This window comes from Lissotriton helveticus, chromosome 5_1 (assembly GCF_964261635.1).
Source record: "Lissotriton helveticus chromosome 5_1, aLisHel1.1, whole genome shotgun sequence".
Classification (NCBI taxonomy): Eukaryota; Metazoa; Chordata; class Amphibia; order Caudata; family Salamandridae; genus Lissotriton; species Lissotriton helveticus.
In genome coordinates this window covers 618,065,192-618,084,720 of record NC_136065.1, presented here as the reverse complement: position 1 = coordinate 618,084,720, position 19,529 = coordinate 618,065,192, and the positions used below count along the sequence as shown (strand labels likewise).

Here is a 19,529-nt window from a genome sequence, read left to right as displayed (position 1 = left end):
GAGACATGTGGCGGGACTACCTGCAAATGCCCAGGCTGCGGGCTCCTGCCTCTCCTCCGGCTCCCCCATACGTTAAGATTTCCTGACCAAGAGTTGGCGGCCGGGCTCGCCTTATATGGGTTGCCGTTGGTTGGGCGTAGCCGTAACCCTGCCCTACTTTGGAAGGTTCCAGAATGGGGGGGGGGGCGAATGTTCTGTTTGACTTTCATTTTCTACAGTTTATCGTTATTATTCCTTGTTTGTTGTGTTAAATTAAAAGTTCAAGTTCATTAATGGTCTACGGATTTTGTTTTACCATTTCTTTCTTTCCAGGTTGCTTTTATGCTAAGTTTCTGCTAACAGAGGTCGAGTAACACGGAAACACGTGTAGAGGGATGACGCAGATTTGTACATTACATACACACAAACTCAGACGGGGGACAGTACAAGTACGACATACAAAGACCCAAGACAAATATAAAAACAGTTATTGGTCATAATTATCTCTTTCCGTCTGTGAATTTTAAACGAGGCTGGGTTCCCGTCTTGACATTGCCCGACCTAGGAGAACTTGAGCATGCCGCTGAGATTTTCCTGGCGAAATCTGTGCCATCGGGCATAATCAAACGTGGTAGTTCTGTCTGGTCTGTCTATGTAAGTCGGGTTCTTCTTTGTCTCGCGCCTTTTCTCGTACTGTCGGTCTGTCGTTCTTGTCGGCCCCTTGCCTTTACTCACGCTCAGTAGAGTCGGGCATTGGGCTTTCCAGTGTCCGACATACCTACAAAAAGCGCATTGGTTTGACCCTAAGTCTGGTCGTCCTTTGCATAGTGTCGGGGGATAAGTTGTGGGTAGCGGTGTCCTGGGGTTGTCCTGTCGGTATATTTCTCTACTTGGTTTGTCCTCGTCTTTTCTCTGTCGTTTCGTAGCCTCTCTGCGCCACATACCGAGACTGTCGAGCATAATTGGCGTTGTCTTATTATTTCGAAGGGCTATTTCTAACGTTTCTATTTTATCAAGGTCAAAGGATCCTGCCAGTGGCCACTGTTTGTCTTGGCTATCTTCGGTATACCTGTGCCATAATTTATTATAAGCTATGGTGACTAACCCATAGTTTATGAACATGTCCTTATTAGGGGTGCCTTCTAGTGGAGCTATATGGTCCACCTCTAACACCCGGTCCGGGCTAAACAGGCTATTTATCAGTGGGGAGAAGACAGACATGACGGCTCGTAACGAGGGACTAAAAAAGTCAGCACTGCCTATCTTATCACTAGGTGCAAAGACTAGACAGAATATTTCTATTCTACGTTGTTTGCAGGTAGTGAATACCTCATGGATCAAAAACCAAAAGACCGACAAATAACAATGGGGAGAATGAGTAGGTCCGCAAAGATCTGCGTTACCTACCCTTTTCACTATCTGCAAAAAGGGTGGTCACTTCCCTGTTTGCAGACAGGGAATCTCCAGGAAACAATATTTTTGCGAACAACAGTTCAGTTTCAAGCAATTATTAAGTGGGGGAGAAAGAAAACAAGCACGGCTGCTACCCTACCTATCCTCCACTGCTTGCAAAGAGAGAGAGCCTGTTGTTTCTCCGTTTGCAGACAGTGAATCTCCAAAATAAAAAAAATAAAAATAAAACGAGCAATACTAGTATTTTTGAACAATCGTGCAATCAAACAAATTTTTTCGCAACTTGTCGTGGCAACACGACCTTACCCGGACCATGTGGACAGTTTCTTGTCTTCCGAATCCAGCGCCCGATCGTCCTCTTTTTCTCGTATTTCTCACGGCACTCCTGATGGTTCCCAGTCAGGACCGTAGATCACTCGAGAGAGGTCTGTTCGGAACTAGTGAAGTTCGGATGATCGGCTGCCAGACGAGGGTCTATTGGGCAAGAGCTCTCCCGATCGTTGCAGTCGTTCACTCTGTCGTCGGGACCTCTCCCACTGGATCCACGAGTCGCTGATGGGCCCCACGCTTGGGACGCCAATTGTAAAAAGTTCAATCGGGTCTGGGACAATCGATATTTGCCCGGCGGTATTGCCTCTGTGACCCACTAGTTATTAAATCAAATGAAGAGGCAGGCGCTGGAGACTGGAAAGCAGGAAACAAGGTTTTTTATTCTCTCCGGAGGAGAACACAACGAAACGGACAGAAGGTATCGTTCTGAGGTGCTCTAACTGTATTCCTGAGGCCTGGCCTCTTATACCCACATTTATGACTTTATTGTAGATTACACATACATGTTAAAGCTTTGATGTACGGAAAAGACGTTCTCGGAACTCCCCTTTGGGCCCGTTCCCACACACATTTACAGTTGAAGTCCCCACCCTAGTCACAACAGGTGACGAGCATCGCGCAGCTGGATAATCCGCCGAGTCACGGAATGTGGGGGGTTTGATCGGATCTCATGGGGTGGGGGCTTTGATCAACCCGGGGATTCTTTGATGGGGGAAGCTTTCTATTGTACGGGGAGGGGCAAGGATGGTATCGGCAGAGCTGGGTGTCGGCTTGGGAACGGGGAGGACAAAACGGGCACACGGGGAAAAAGGGGGTTTGCATCTAAGGGCCGGAGATCATGAAAGGAAAGCAGGGAGGTGTCGCGCTGGGAACAGGATGAGGGCCTGGGGCAGAGCAGCGCCGAAGAGGGGTTTATGACTCAAGGCAGGTGCAAGCAGGGGGTGGTCAGCGTGCAGGCTTAGCGAAGGCAAAGGGCTATGTCAGGGGCCAGCGGCATGCAAAAGGGTTTGTTCTGATCGGGGCATCTTAAAATGGCGGGCGCGCACGACAAAAGTGTGGCATCAGGGGAAGAGGCAAGATGGCGCAGATAATGTTCACCAAAACGTACTAATTTTCAACATGCTGCCTGTGCACCCACAAGATTGCCACCTATTGGGTTTTCAACTGGGTGGAAAGTACTACATGGACAAGTACATGCCCATGGGAAGCTCTGTCTCTTGTTCCTATTTCGAAAAATTCAGTTTGTTCCTTGAATGGGTTTTCAGGCAGGTGACGGGGCATCAGTGGGTACTGCATTACCTGGATGATTTCATTTTCCTGAGCGCACCAGGTACAAATGATTGTGGAAGGGTTTTGCAGGCTTTCTGCACACTCATGCGACAATTTGGAGTCCCTTTACCACCAGGAAAGACAGTTGGGAAATTGAGTTTTTAGGCATTGAGTTGGACTCAGTGAATGGGGTATCGCGACTGCCACAAGAGAAAGTGGTAGCTTTTACCTTAGCGTTACAACAGTGCCCTAGCAAAGAAAAGATTATGTTGCACCAGATAGAAAAAACTGTTGGGCAGCTCAATTTTGCATTAAGAATCATAACCATGGCCCACCCATTCTCTCGATCCATTGCACAGGCAATGTCAGGCTTAAGGGAGAAGCACCACCACACTCGGTTGTCCAGCGATGTTCGGCAGAACATGCGTATTTGAATGGCATTCCTGCATGATTTCAATGACACTGTAGTTTTGCCCACTCCTCCTAGGGCCACTCTGGAGTTGGGCCTAATGACAGATGTTGCAAGAAGTGAGAGGTTGGGAGCCATCCTAGGGCCTGCATGGTCCACGCAACGTTGGACAGGGTGGTGGGTAGAATCTGGTCTGACATGTACCATCGGGTTTTTAGAACTGTTCCCCATTCTGGGGGCCTTAACCATCTGGTCGGAACAGTTTCGCAACCAATCTGTGGGTTTTTGGTCCGACAACATGTCGGTAGTGGAGTGCATTAACCACTAAGCGGCAAAATGCAAGATGATGCTAAGGCTGGTAAAAGAAGTAGTATTCTAATGCATGAGATTGAATGTGCTGTTTAGGGCCAATCACATACCAGGAGTTTTGAAGCATGCTGCGGATGCTCTGTTTTGTTTTAAGATGCAGGTGTTCAGGTCATACCACCCGGGAGCAGCTGAAAGTCCAACACCCTTTCCAGGCCAGCTATGGCAACTTGGTGCACCGACTTATCGGACCTCGTGGCAGCCAGACTAGCACCCAGGACCAGGCGGGCTTATGAGGGGGCTTTTGGCGCATACTGTGTTTTCCTTGGAAATGGCTGGGAAGGGGCCTGGCATAAATCATCGGCAGTAGTATCTTTTCTGAGGGCATTGAAGGATGGGGGTCAGAATTTCTGTGGCAGGTGCAAGGCCATCTCCTTCTTTGCAAAAATGCGGGGACACCAGGATCCCACCGGCACTTTCATAGTGCAGCGGACGCTGAAAGGGTGGCAGCGTTTGCAAGGTCCACAGCCTGACATTCAGCGCCCAATTAGCATTGACACATTGTCAGCGATACTGGGGGCACTGGGGAGCATGTGTAGATCCAAGGGGGAGGTTTATCTCTTTAGTTCAGTTTTTACACTGGCATTCTATGACACCTTCAGGGTGGGAGAACTGGTTGCGTGTATCAAACAGGACTGGCACGGGGCTCCAATTAGCTCATATCATGCTACAAGAGAGCTTGCTGCCACTATCGATCCCTAGATCCAAAACAGACCAAAACGGCAGGGGGGGTCATATTATACTGCAGAAAGCACAGGGAAGCCCTTCTGTCCGGTGGGCAACCTTGAGACTTTTTTGGAATACTGGCCCCAGAGGGGGGGGGGGGGCATTTTGGATTCATGAGGATGGCACCCAGCTGACCAATTTTCAGTTTATCAGGGTGATGGGTTTAGCGTTGGGGCTGCAGGGCTAGATTCATCAAGGTTTGGTACCCATTCTTTCAAGATTGGGGCGGCCACAGAAGACACGGATAGAGGCCTTTCAGGGCAAGCAGTGCAGAGGATTGGTCGCTGGTCTTCAGATTTTTAAGCGAAATGTATGGTTACACATGGTATGAATTGTGACTAATGAAGGTGTTTTTTATCTTCAGTCTGCCGCAGTTTTCATGTCCTATGCCGCAGGAAGGAAGCTCGCCATTGTGCACCAATCACCAAAGCCTCGTCCCATTCAGGTCCCCGCCTGGGGGCCAGGTGAAAGTGGAGTTTGGGTAGTAGGTCACTAATATGTGAGCAGATTGAAACAACAATTTTTTGCAGGAAATTATGCTGAAATGGCACGTCAGGCTGGTTTGAAAGTATCTTTGTATGGACAAGGAGGTTTGCACTTGGGACAGTTGTGGAGCTTGTTGGAAGCTCTACTGGTTGAGACTCATACACCACCTGCAGCGGTGATAGTGCATCTGGGGGGCAACAACTTGGTGCATTTGGGTAGGAAGGGCATTGTTGAGGCAGTGGTCACCGAGATAGGATGGTTGGCAAGGAAGTTCCCATGGGCAGTATTAGCTTGGTCACACATCATTCCCAGGTTCCAATGGCTGGGAGGTGAGTCAGTCTGGGCCCTGAATCACCTGGTGAAAAGAATCAATAAAAGAATTGACAAACTTTTTCAGTCCCCAAAACTCCAAACCATTTCACATGGATGCATCAGGGGTGAGAGGTTGTTTCTGCAGGATGGGGTTCACCTGTCAAAATTGGGCAATGACATTTTCTCAGAGAATCTGTTGGCATGGTTGGTAGGGGCACGAGACAGGACATGACCTTAGGACAATTTCGATGAGGGGAGCCAGATAGTCGGTCAACTATGCTGGCCTGTGGCGGTAAGGTCATGATTGGTGGTGCATTTTAGGACCCTTAGGAAGTATCACCATTTGTTAAAGGGGTTGCCTGGGGGGACAGTGGTCTATCATGGAACTCCTGGGGGCATTTAAGGCCAGTAGGCTGGAGGTGTGGGGGTAGGGAAGTTACACTTCCAGTAGGCTTTTGGGCTAATCCCCGCACAGGTTCCAAATTTGCATAACAGCGCAGCTCTTTGGGGGTAGAATTTGATGGTGTAGGAGGTGCCTGAGGGAGTTAACCTTTCTTGGCAACAAAGCCTCCTGCGCAAGGTCTCTCCAGTGGGTGCGGTGTACCTAGCATTTAGTTGGACAAATCATGACCTTGCCTGTAGGCTCATTCGGGATACGCAGAATACAGAATGTACATAATTTAGTTTTAGGTTAGGAGTGGCTATGTATCAGACACTATGTTAAGGTTAGCCTTACATAAGCAAATGGAAATACATTGTGTACAGAATTTGATTTGGTGTACGAAGATTCTGGACTGTTTGGTGGGTTTTCGGAGTTTTGTAAATTTGTAACAATGTATTCAATATGTTTATCATTTTAATAATTTACAGCTGGGGTTGTTTCGACCCCTAATCCAAGACAGTTGTGGTTTCACCATTTTTCTGTGCCCGGGGGTTGGGTCTACTTGCGGGACTCTCTCTTGGGATGGGACTCGGAAATACCAGGCCATATGGCTTTTGCAGCATCCTTAGCAAAATAATGTAACGCTGGATAAAAAGCCTGCCCCTCCCCCTTACCCATTGTATGTTGTAGGTGCCAGTTACAAATTGACCAACACACAGGTGTCAGCCATTCCTTGAATGAACAGGTCAATCTTGAGAAGAGGCATTTGAAGTGGCAAGACTTGGTGGTGTCTGTCCGTTATCGTGGCACCCCCGTAAATAAACTTTCATTTCAAACTACCAGGGATTCACGGTTGTCTGAGATATGGACATATCCAGCATACAAATGTGTTAACCTTAGGAGTGCTTCCATTGCAACACATGACTGGACAAGCATCCCCTGCAGCTCTCAACACAGCCTACATCCCACCTCTATATGGGAACCAGTTCTCAGTTGCTCACACATTTGTGGGCTATTGTTGTCAGAAAAAGGTACCCAGGCCTATAAATTTAGATGTTGTACTTTGTATTGCAGTACCCAGAGGCCATTACTTAGTCTCCTACACTTAGCACTATCTCCTGTAGGACATAGCTTGCGGTTTAAAAAACATAATGCTATGATGTGGCCAGCGTTGACTGCGCCAAGGGATTTTTTAAAATCTTTAAGCCATTTTGCACAGCTCGTGCTGCTGTGTAACATGCCTAACAAAACATTGACTGAACTTATATATAGTGGTGCCAATGGTACCAATTCTCTACGTCTAGTTGCTCAGACAGGTACCATGAATTAACTGTCTTAAATTTTAGCCAATAATTCTAGAACTAATCTAACCAATAATCTCTCATGGTTCATCCAATCACTATCCATTCAACTCAAAAAAGAAGGAAATCAAACACAATTATGTTTCTTTCAACTGCTTTTAGTCAGTCAGTTTTTTTGTAGAAAACAAGTTTTTCTTCGTATTTCCTTTCTGCTTTCTATCTACATTTGTTTTTTTACATATATATAATTTTTGAATCTTTATACATTTTTTACATTATACACAGTATCTACAATAAAAACGAAACACAAATACAACATACAGAAAACATATTTTTTTCTTCAGTGCCCAATTATTTATAACAAAGGAATGGTATAGCACATATTTATTAACCTAATTCCTTCTTCTTGGTCATCACAATATTTAAACAAAAAGAAGCCGGGAAGAAATAGCCATTTCTACTCCCCTTTCAGATTGTGGCTCTTAAACAACTGTTTAATTTAGTTTTATTTTTTAGTGATGCCAACATACAATACAGTCGACGCGTTTCAGCCTATATTGTTTAGGCCTCCTCAGGACTTGGGCAGCAATCAATTATTATCTCCACGGGTGTCTCGGTGGCTAACCAAGCGACCCCGGACGCTCAATACAGCCTGCCCAGCCGGGCCAGCTGTAGGAATAAGGTGCGCCCTTTCTTCAATTATCCTCACCAAACTCACACCAATCAGCTTTCGAGGGTCCCAACTGTGGTTAATCTGTTTCCCTTCTGTTGTAAAGCGGACTCGGTCTGTAGACAAGTTACAGCGTGGAATGCTAGTCCTACAAACCACGGAGGTCCATAAGTCTGAATAAGATCGATTACCCTGCCAAGGGATTTTTTTCAATCTTTAAGCCATTTTGCACAGCTCGTGCTGCTGTGTAACATGCCTAACAAAACATTGACGATACCAGTAGAATTCACAAAGGCGAAACCAATTGGCTTTGCCAATGCTTATTTCAAACAGTTCCCATGTCTGCCTATATTTATTTGCATGTCATGGTCGCCATCTTGTAAGTTATTTGCTTTGGTTTTGTGTTTCTTAGAATCAGTAAGTATTCCACCGTTTCACAGCCTCTGTGTAAATAATGCCTGTAACTTTCTAGAACGACCGCCCATTAGGGGTATCTACCAAGTTTCATGTGCATGCATTTTTCCTTCGACCTCAAGTCAGGTTTATCCCACATAAGAAGATTCTACTTCTGACACGGTCCCCACACTTCACACATGATGATTGTCTTGGAGCTGCAGCCAACCAGTGTAAGCCGTAACAATCCACAGGTGCACGGTTCTACTGTACTTCCTCCGAGGGCCGCAAATGGTCGATTTCCAGATGTAGCTTAAAGGTGTGAACAGCACAAGTCACGGGAGGGATTCAGTCAATGCATGATCAAAGGAGCGCCCTCCCTCCCCCTGGGGCCGAATCTCAGCTTGAGAGCTGCTGCTTTCACAGAGAACAAGAGGCGGGGGTAAATACCACCACACTTTTCACACATCAACACAAGAGAGGAAGCACGCGTTCTCACGCTATCAACCCCGCCACGTGCGCAGCACACTTTCACACACAGGGATGTAACAACGCCCTTTTTACACCCCATCACTAGAGTAAGCACACGTACACCCTTAATCAACCCCGCCACGTGCGCGGCACACTGTCACAGACATAATAAGAGAGAGACGGGTGTAAATTACAAGACACTTTCACACCCCATCACTAGAGGAAGCTCACGTTCACACGTTTTCACACCAGAAGTAGTCGCGTGTGACATTTTACAACCCCGCGGCGCTGTTTGAAGCACATTACACAGGGATGCCAGTTAACGACACACTTTCACACCACCTCAAAAGAGAAGGTGCACGTGTTCCATCTCCCACCTACTGCGCAGCACGTTTTACAGCACTCCGTCCTCAGTCCATGGAGCAACCCCTCCCCCCCCCCTCAATCAACAGGCATAGCATTTTCGGTCACATCCAGCCCACGGTGTTCATTTTTGAAGGCAGCATGGCGTAGCTATCAATAGTACTGGGGCCTATGGGCTTTAGGGACCCACTCAACCCTAATTACGACTGTTTCGCTCTAAACAATTAGTGGACGGGGCAGAGGCATTTCCTTGTTTGCACCAGGGCCCCTGGCATCCGTGCTCTGCTGCTACCACGTCAAGGCAGGTCTTTAAATGCATACCTCGGCGTTCACTGCCGCGCGCGGACCTTCAATAAACACAACATTTAGATATTGAGAAGGGACCCTTGTGCGCGTTACTTCAACGTCACAGGGTAACCACGTGGAGAAATAGTGATTTAATATTAGTAGTTATTAGTAGTTATGTGAACTCAGGTTCTCTGCGTATATAGAGTGCCTGCAGCCGTAAGTACCTCCACCTTTTAAAAGAATGTTCAGGTAACAGGATAGTCAGCTTGTGACCTGTGCCGTACACATATCCCCTGCGGTTCTCTCTTGAATGGTAACGTCTTTCCCACACTCTGATCCTTTTTTGTCCCGCCTCCTGCCCTGTAATGTGCCACACTTCTATTGTCCCTGCTGCTCTCTGATTGGCTGCTGAGTGTGGGAACCTCTCTCCAGACCCACATCTTACCCTTCAGGCTGAGGGGGATAAATAGGGCCGGAGGGAGCGAGCTCTTCAGATACCGATCACTGTGGGTTCACGGCAGAGACCCCGCTCTTCAGCCCACACCGGGCAAGATGGGGGGACCCAGGGAGAGCCAGGCGCGAGCTGGTCTTTCCCTGGGTGCGTTCGCGTGAGTGATCAGGAAGCAGGTGGGGTTAATTAGGGGAATAGATAAGGGGAAGTCCGGCTGGCGGTTGGGAACTGCGTAGCGGGAGGCAAGGGAGGGGAGGTTTGTTTTGCTGGCTCCGCGTCTTGTTTACCTTTAGTGGGGGCTATGGAGGAGGCTCCGGAGGGCTATCCAGACGCTGTGTGCAGCCGGGCGCGAGGACCTTCTGCGGCCCGGAGTGCCGGCGGAGGCGTGGGTGGGTTTGGCCCGCCCCCATCGCAAGGCTGCTGAAGGCGTGTCTCGGGCGGTGACGGCATGTTTGTCACCTGACCCGGACGACGCCGAAGACGGAGAAGCTGCCATGCCGGCGGTTTTGGATATGCCGGCCCAGGTTCCCACAGACTCGGGGCCCCCGCCGGTTGACCCGGGCGCCCACCAGCAGGTATGTCTTTTACCTTTTGGAAGTGCTGGCTTGCGTGGGGCGCCCTGGGGGAGGCGGGGGCGTTCTGTGGGCCGGCAGGCCCAGCGTTTGGTTGGGCCCCCTCCTGGTAAGACCAGGAAGCCTTCTGTTGTTTCTGGGGTGAAGCGGGGGCGGAGCCTCGACCCCACATGCCCCGCCCGGGCACGGGCTACTGCCACTGTTCCTGGGGGCCCCTCCCCTTCTGGGCATGATGTGTCTGCAGGGGCTTCGCCCTATTTGTGGGTGAATGGGCAGTGCTACCTGCTGTCCCCTGCCACCCCCGTGCTGGGGCACGCTCCCCACCCTTCCCCCGGTGTTTTTGCTCAGGGCTGCCCAGAATCCGGGCCCGCTCCTTCTGTGCTGCCAGTTTTTTCCCCCTCGGGGGCTCCCCCCCCCCGGATACCGCCTTGGTCGCCTCTGGTGATGTGTCCCCCCCCGCCCCCCAGGTCCATGGTTCCTGGCAATGTTCCCCCCCCTTCTGCTTCCCCGCAGTCCTTGTCGCCTGGTGGGCTGGGTCTGGACATTGGGGGGCGCCCCCTGTTCCCTGCCACGTGCTGTTCCCGGCCCCTCGGGCGCAGCCTGGTGCCTCCCAGGGTGGTTTGGCGACCGGGTCGGGTGGTGGCTCTGGGTTGGCGCAGGTTGCTGGGTCCTCCTTTGGGGTTCCCCTTGCCGCTGTGGGGGGGGCAGTTTTGCTGATTCTTCGCATTCTGGCTTGAGCGGCCGCAATTTTCAGGTTGTTCCTCCAGCTGGGCGGCTGTTGCCTGGTTCTACGGGCTTGGGAACTGTCCCTACGGCTGTTTCCAGTGGTGGGATCACGGGAGAGTTATCTGGAGCGGATCTCTCTTCTGCAGCTATGCGCGCGCGGAGTTTTCATGACATTGATTGGCAGTTTTATGATGGGGGTATTGGGGATGGGGCTCTGCCCAGTGGCAGTGCACAAGTTTCTTTTTCTGGTGATGCTTTACGTTTGGATATTCATGGAGATGATTTGGAAGACGGGGAATTGAGGGATAACGATGTTGGGCTTTTGGCAGCACGGGAACAGAGGGGTGGGCTGGGGCAACCCCCTGTTTCTCGTATCTTGCAGGCGTCTTGTGCGGACCATGCAGCGGTACGTGAGGCGGCAAGGAGTAGACCACCTCCAGGGGCTCCTGTGGATTTTCAGCAGAAGTCGGCACAGTTGCCTAGAGGTAAGGACGGATGGTGGGCTGTGTGGAACCCAAGGGAGAGTCTCCCGGCTAAGCGTACCCGATCAATAGGTACGGGTGATGGGGTTATTGGTGAGCGAGTCGCTCTGGCACCGAGGCTTGAGCAGCCGGTGAGTTTGAATGTTTCTACTGTGCACAATGCGGGGGAAGTTTCTTCTGTTGGGGCTGGGGTGGCTGCTGTACAGCCTGCTACGGAGGATAGTATCCTGCCTAAAAAATTGCCATATTCTGGGGTGGGGATGCCTTTGGGGTCCCATTTGTCCGAGAAAACTAAAACCCGCATCTGGAATGGTGAATTTGTGGATGTGTTTCGGCTTCTCCATCGCGATGTCCAAGCTAAGGAGGGGTCGAAGGAAGAAGAATTGGAATTGGCTCGGAGGCCTCGAGTCCCGAAGTCTATTGAGAACTGGACTTCGGCCTTTTTAATTTATGTCAGCGTCTATTGCCAGCGTCATCCGAGTAAGGCGGTCGACCTGTTTAAATATGCGGATGTCATTCGTAAAGCGCATAGTTATTTTGGAGGCTTTGCCTGGTTGTCATACGACGAGGAGTTCCGGGCCCGGATGAGTGTTTTTCCAGAGCGTTCATGGGGTGAGGTTGATGCGGAATTGTGGCTCCAGTGGATGGCATCTGCTCACCCGCCCGCTACGACCCACACGGCTAGCGGGCAACCGGTACATTATCGGCCCTTTCCATTTCGCCCCGCTCTTGCTGGGGCGGGGTTTGGGGCAGAGGGCAGTTTTCCGCCTCTGGCGCGTGCTGGCATTTTAACAGGGGTTCATGTAACCGACCAGCATGCCGATATAAGCATGAGTGTTCGCAGTGTGGGGGGCGGCATGCTCTCACCCAGTGTTTTCCCGGACAGCATTTTGGAGACACGGGGAGAGGTTCGGGGGGCAGGGGACAGCCTTCTCACTTTGTCTCAAAGGGCTCCTACTCCTATTAAACTGGATGTCCTTGATTTGTGGTTGGTGGACTATCCTGATTTTGAGGCTGCCAAGATATTGTCCTGGGGTTTCAGAGTCGGTTTCAGGATTGGGTATCAGGGCCCCCGTTTGGGCAGGTGGTCTGACAATCTCAAGTCTGTCAAGGAGTCCCCACAGGTTGTGCAGAAGAAGTTGGATGCTGAGCTTGCGGCGGGCAGGATTGCTGGTCCTTTTCTTAGCTGTCCTCTCCCTGATTTGATAGTCTCTCCGCTGGGTGTGGTACCAAAAAAGGCGGCTGGGGAGTTTCGCCTCATTCATCATCTTTCTTGGCCTGAGGGTGCTTCCATCAACGATTTCATTGACCCGGCTGATTCTACTGTGACATATGCTTCCGTGGACGACGCCTTGCGGCTCGTTCGCGTGGCAGGTGTTGGTGCCCTGCTGGCGAAGAGCGACAGTCAGTCGGCTTTCCGGCTTCTGCCCATTCATCCTTGGGATTTTGGTCTCTTGGGTATGCACTTTGGTGGTTATTTCTATGTGGATAAGGTGTTGCCCATGGGCTGCTCGGTATCCTGCTCCCTCTTCGAAACATTCAGTTCATTTCTGCAGTGGCGCTTCACTTTCATCAGCGGCCACGCCCTGGTCTGCCATTACCTTGATGACTTTCTTTTCATTGGTGAGGGTCAGTCGGGTCAGTGTCAGTTGGCTTTGGATACTTTTCAGGCTATGTCTGCGGAACTGGGCGTCCCTTTAGCGCCGGATAAGACCGAGGGTCCGCGTACTTCTCTGATTTTTCTGGGGATTGAGATCGATACCCTGGCTATGGTGGCACGCTTGCCTGCTGACAAAGTGCGGGAGATGTCTGCTTTTATCAGGTTGGTGCTGGGCGAGCGCAAATTGGAACTGCGGAAGGTTCAGAAGCTTTTGGGGTATCTGAATTTTGCGTGTCGGGTTGTTCGGGCGGGTAGGACGTTTTGTAGACGTCTTGGCCTCTCGATGTCCGGCGCCAGCCTTCCTCACCATCGGGTGCGTATTACCACAGCTGTCCGTGCCGATTTGAGTGTCTGGTTACGTTTCCTGCAAGATTTCAACGGCGTGTCCTTGTTTTTTGCGGATGAGGACATTGTGTGGCAGGTACAGCTTTTCACGGATGCAACAGGAGCCAATGGTTTCGGCATCTTTTGGGAAGGTCGTTGGTGCGCGGCTGGCTGGCCGGGGCATTGGCGGGACCAGGGTCGCAGCATTGCGTTTTTGGAGCTCTTCCCTTTGTTGGTCGCTCTGTACCTCTGGGGGGAGGAGTTTCAGAATCGTTCTGTTTTGTTCCATGTGGACAATATGGCGGTAGTTCACCTCGTTAATAAGCAGAGGGCCCGTGATTTGCGTGTCTTGAAGCTCTTGCGCGCTTTCATGTTGCGGTGTCTACAACTGAATATTGTCTTTAAAGCTCGGCATGTTCCAGGGGCTGCTAATTGCATTGCTGATTCTTTATCTCGATTTCAGTGGCCCGAATTCCGCAAATTGGCTCCTGGGGCGGACCTAGAACTGACGCCGATCCCACAGTACGTATGGGCATTGGGGGATTGAGGGTGCACCACTTGGTGGAGAATTCAGTGGCTGCGTCCACCCGTCGGAGTTATTTGAAGGCCTGGCATGAGTTTCTGCAGTTTGGTGACGACATGGCGGGCCCAGTACGGGCCGGGTTATCTGATGAACAATTTGTCTTGCAGTTTGTTTTGCATTTGGCGGATACAGGCCTCTCCCACACAACCATCTCGGGCAAGTTGGCTGGGGTGTCTTTTTATGGGCTGCTTTGGTGGGGGAGGAATCCTGTTGGGGGGGTGTTGGTTCGGAAAGTTTTAAAAGGTTTGGGTAGGCTTCAGGCTGGTGCGCAGAAGCTGCGTCAGCCGGTGACTTTTGATTTGCTTCAGCTGCTTTTATAACGTTTGAAAGGGTGCTGTTACGATGCATTTGAGTGCCAGAAATTTCGTTTGTGTTTTGTGTGGTTATTCTTTGGGGCGTTTCGGGCCTCTGAGCTGCTTGGTTTGCGAGAGAGAGTGGGTATGACTAGCAGTGAGGTAGTGGTGGAGCATGACAGGGTGCGTCTGTGTTTGCGTATGTCCAAGACTGATCAGATGGGGAGGGGTAAGTGGGTGTTTTTGGGACGGAGCGGTGTGTCTTCTTGCTGCCCTGTGGGGGAATGGGAGGTTTTTGTGTCTTCCCCTCACTTTGTTCCGGGGGCCATTTTTTGCCATGCTGATGGCAGCCCCATTCTTGTTTCTCAGTTGTTGGCTGTCCTACGCAAGGTTTTATTGGCTCTGGGGTGGGATCCTTCTCAATTCGGTACCCATTCCTTCCGGATTGGGGCAGCGACAGAGGCCGCCAGGTTGGGGTGGGATTGGTCGCAAATTCGGCGTATTGGGCGTTGGCGCTCCAGATGTTGTGAGAAGTATGTGAGAAAATAATTCGCCTGTGCTATGCCTAACATTTCTTTTTCTTCTAGGTCCTTGGCCCTCGGTCGCTGGAGCAAAAAGGAGGGTGTGGATTCTTGGTCACTCTTTTGTTAAGAGGGCTGCTGTGGCCGCTGCACATCAGCTTTGTGGTAGATCTCTGGGTTTAAGCAGCCTGACACATGAAGTCTCCTGGCATGGCACAGGGGGCATGCGCTGGGGCTGTCTCTTTCCTGCCTTGGCTTCTTTGGTTTCGAAGGGTTGGGGGGGCCCACCGGATTTACTGGTGCTGCACCTTGGGGAAAACGACTTAGTTTCTCTTTCTGGTTTGACTTTGCTGAAGTTAATGAAACAAGATCTCGAAGTCATCAAGACCACATGGGTGAGCACCATGGTGGTATGGACTGAGTTTGTGCCTCGATTGCACTGGCGTGGGGCGAGGAGCTATTCCGCCATGGAGAAGGCACGACGCAAAGTGAATAGAACAATGCGACTTTTTTGTAACCATTTATGTATATACAGTTTGGCTCATTATCATTTGAAAGTTTCAGAAACGCATTTATTCTGTGAGGACGGTGTCCATCTGTGTACATTAGGCACTTCTTTTTACCTTCTGGAGCTCAGGGATTTGATTGCCAAAGTTCTTCAGGTGCAGTTGTGGTGTGCTCCTTCCCTTCCGCTTTTAGGTGGGGCAGGAAAACGCTTAAGGTTTTCCTGGGTGGCGGTTTTTGATAGTGGGGTGGGCAGCCTGGAGCGGGTTGGCCATCCTGAAGGGTAGCTCGTTGGGTAATCCTAGGGATAGTAGTCAAGAGTTAGTTTCAGGTTCTGTTAGGTAGGGATGTTTAGGCATACTGTGTAGATTGGAATTTTATGAAATAAATAAATAATGAATGTGGTCAATAAATGTATTATGCACCTGTCTTAAAATAAAGTGGCCTTTCTTGCTCCTTGAAGAAGTGTGGACAGTGATTTCTTGCGCGAGGGGGGACCCAGGCGCGAGCTGGTCTTTCCCTGGGTGCGTTCGCGCGAGTGATCAGGAAGCAGGTGGGGTTAATTAGGGGAATAGATAAGGGGAAGTCAGGCTGGCGGTTGGGAACTGCATAGCGTGAGGCAAGGGAGGGGAGATTTGTTTTGCCCCACCCACCCTCCCTTTATTCCTTTAGTTAGGTTTTTTATTTTGCGGTGCTCTAGGCGCTGCTTAGGTCTTCGGGCTTTGCCACTGTTAGGACAGGTGTCTTTGTTCTTTAGGAGGCGGTTTTTGATAGTGGGGTGGGCAGCCTGGAGCGGATTGGCCATCCTGAAGGGTAGCTCGTTGGGTAATCCTAGGGGTAGTAGTCAAGAGTTAGTTTCGGGTTCTGTTAGGTAGGGATGTTTAGGCATACTGTGTAGATTGGAATTTTATGAAATAAATAAATAATGAATGTGGTCAATAAATGTATTATGCACCTGTCTTAAAATAAAGTGGCCTTTCTTGCTCCTTGAAGAAGTGTGGACAGTGATTTCTTGTGCGAGGCGCCTTTCAGCACCGAGAGGAAATATGAAGAACATGAGCAGAGACACATTAGAAAGGTAAGAGTCTGGATATTAATATTTAAAAAGCATATTTAGGTTTTTCGTATATACAAAAGTACACGTTTAAAATGAGCTTCCAATATATTATATCAACAGTGGCTGTATTTATTGATCTTTGAATATCACCCTAGTTCTAAATTAGCATTATTTAATTGAACTGTTTATCACACTGAAGTAACTATAAGCTTTGTTATTACCTTTTATCGACTTTAGACAACTTTACACGTTTGTTTCAATAAAATAACAAATCCACATTTTGTCTCTGCAGCTTCGGAAGCCAGCGGTGGAGAAGCTGAGGAGAGATCGCATCAACAGCAGCATTGAGCAGCTGAGGATGTTACTGCAGAGAGAGTTTGAGGAACATGAACTTCTGCCCAAAGCAGAGAAAGCGGATATCCTGGAAATGGCCGTGACGTACCTGGCCCAGCGCGTGCAGACACCGGCACCAGGTGAGAACTCGTGACATCAGTTTTTTGGCTTTTTATGTGGTGAAGTGTGAAGTTTGGTAAAGGACAAGCGCATGTGGTGAAGGTGGTGGGGAGCAAGAGTGGGTGAAGTTGGTTTTAGTTACTAAACTAGCAAAAAATTCAAACTATGAATTCGTGTTTGCGCGTACTGGTCTGTAAGATGGTTTTGTGGGGCTTAGTTCAAAAACTATGTGGTGCAGACATGCCAACCCTCCCGATTCAGGCGAGAGACTACCGATTTGAAGGCTAGTCTCCCGCCTCCCGATTCCTGCAAACAAAAACCCGATTCCTCGGGAGTTTCAGATGACAAGGCTTGGTATTGTGGAAAGTGCCAATTCTTCCAGCAATAGTCAGAGTGGCCATGCAGGGGCTCTAGAAGGGGTGAAAACCCAACAAATCATCATTAACAAGGGAATCGTCTTTTAAAGACCTGTGAAGTACTGGGGGGGGCGGGGGCGGCTGTGTGTCTGCACAGAAAGCTGTTTCAGCCCGGGCTGTCACACAGGGGGGTGGGGCGGTGGGAGGGGGGAGCATGCATTGCCTGCAACCTGCCAGGCCAGTGCACAACACAACACTTGCATCACCCTCTCTCTGCCTGCCATTGCGCTCCATGCTTCTGAAAGTTAAAAAAACGTGCATTTGTGTTTCAAATGTCCAATCCTGCAGCAGCACGCTTCCAAAGCCCATAAATGCCAGTAACCCGATTCAAGGCCCCATTCTCCCGATATTTGTTTTTTTAAATCTCCCTCTTTGCTCTTCTGAAATGTTGGCATGTATGGTGGTGTAAACTCTGCTTTTCATCCAAGGAGCGCCTGGTTTAGGATATATTGTAGCACTTTTCCCTTCAAGTCACGCAGTGCGCACTGACTGCTATGATTGTTCTGTGTTGTCACTTCCTGCTGTGAGACTGTACACACATTAACTCCTCGTCTCTCCCTGCAGCCGCGGACTCCAGTGAAGGTCACTCCCGGTGCCTCCAGGACTCTCTGCTCTTCCTCTCCCTCCACGGAGCCCCCGCAGAGACCCAGATGAAGCTGCTGCGGGCCCTCCATAGACCTGCGGCTGCAGCAGAGGCGGTGTGTCCTTCTCGGCCTCCGTCCTGTCCCAGCAGCACTAAAGAGCCCGCCCAGGACAGCCCCAGAGCCCCGTGGAGACCCTGGTAATGTGGGGTCCGCGGCCTGGACTTTTCTTCGGACTTCTTTAGAGGCCTCGATCCGCTCTGAGGGAGAATGTTCATTCTCGACTCGTGCCCAGTGCTTGCCCTGCTATGCACCTGAATTACAGGGCCATATTGCATCATTAAGTGGTCACTGTTTATAGTAACTTGAAAGAGCCATTGCTAGAATTAGCCGCCGTCTGTGAAGGCAAAGTGTACCTGTATCTTTAAATATATGCAAATATGAAAAGTGTATGTGACAATGTACACATTTATTCAGTATCCTCCTAAGCGTAACATTCATTTTTATGGGTGAAATGGAGATACAGTTATCACTAGTGCCAAGTGTTAATTTTGGAAATATTCTTAGCGCTGTATGTGTAAGTTACACCATACAGTGTTTTAAAAAAAAAAAAAATTTATAAAGATGTTCAGTGTGGTGAACTTTCTGCCATAGATTTGTATCTCAGTGTCTGAGAATGTTCTACTTCCGGGTCCTGTTCAATATTTGTAGGGCTGTGATTATCAGTGGAAACTCATTCAGTTACAGAATGAAACCCAGAATTCCTCTCCTTTGATGAAGACATTGTTATGTCCAGTGCGTGCTCAGGTGGGTTGAGCATTTCCTTCATGACTGTTATTCACTGTATCAGATGTAAGAATGTCCTGTGTTTATCCTCTTGTCTCAGCTGTGACATTTCTGTACATTATTTATCTGTCTCGTGATTCTTCATTGTTCCTACTTTCTGAAGGAACAGGTTGCTTTCTGTGGAACTGCGACTTTGTATCAAAGAAAGCATCTTAATAAACCACTGTCTAAATATAGCGCTTCGCTCTGTGCTTTCAATTGAACTGGCTGATGTTGAAGACAATGACCAGTTTTCTTGGTGTTGGATGAAAGGGGCTGACCTCATTGGCCGTGAAGATGGGTTACTCAATGCCACATTTTTTTGCCGGTGGGTCTGGGACAGAAAATAGGCGCAGGCGCTAAAAAGAAAATGGTCCCCATTTGCTAACTAGATCGCGGAAAATGAGGCCCATCTCAGCAATTGAGGCAGTTTTGAACATGTAAAGATGCACTGTTTAAATGTTTTGAAAGGTATGGAAGACTGCATGGATTTGTGCTTGCATGGATTGTTATATTTGAATGTCCGTGAAATCAATAATGGGAACGGACCAAGACCCTAAAACAGGCCCACAAGTAGCCAAACAAGCATTTGCAATGCAATCAGTCTCTCCTTTGGGGCCTTATATGTATTAAGCTATGCAGTATGCAGCACATTAGCCTGGGTGCTGAAACATCTACTGTTCTTTAACATGGAGGGAAAGTAAGCACCAAACTGCGTGACACGCCAGTTACGGGGACACATGGAGAGAAATATTACCTTTCAGTAGGAAAGGGTATAGTCCAAAGCTCTGTTTTTAATATAAAAGCAAGGCTGTCGGTGGTCATATCACTGAAAATACAAGATTAAAAAAATATATATTATTGTCTACGGGTTCTCCTCGAGGACAGTGTCTATGGAATGGAATCTAGAGAATGCTAAAGTG

The 19,529-nt window shown here is 49.3% G+C and overlaps 1 protein-coding gene across 1 annotated transcript; it reads left to right on the top strand.

The window, feature by feature from the left end:
* The first annotated feature begins 13,153 nt into the window (after positions 1-13,153).
* LOC144753288 (transcription factor HES-5-like) lies at positions 13,154-18,697 on the top strand. The gene is made up of 3 exons (XM_078641024.1): positions 13,154-16,352; positions 16,624-16,804; positions 17,765-18,697. The coding sequence occupies exons 2-3, from the start codon at positions 16,690-16,692 to the stop codon at positions 17,983-17,985; spliced, it is 336 nt and encodes a 111-aa protein (XP_078497150.1). The 5' UTR covers positions 13,154-16,352; positions 16,624-16,689; the 3' UTR covers positions 17,986-18,697.
* The last annotated feature ends 832 nt before the right edge of the window (positions 18,698-19,529 follow it).

What these genes read in the sequence shown, in the direction of transcription:
- LOC144753288 (XM_078641024.1), top strand. Translation starts at nt 16,690, where the DNA reads ATGTTACTGCAGAGAGAGTTTGAGGAACATGAACTTCTGCCCAAAGCA. An exon ending in CGTGCAGACACCGGCACCAG is followed by an intron (nt 16,805 to 17,764) that starts GTGAGAACTCGT and finishes CTCTCCCTGCAG; the next exon opens with CCGCGGACTCCAGTGAAGGT.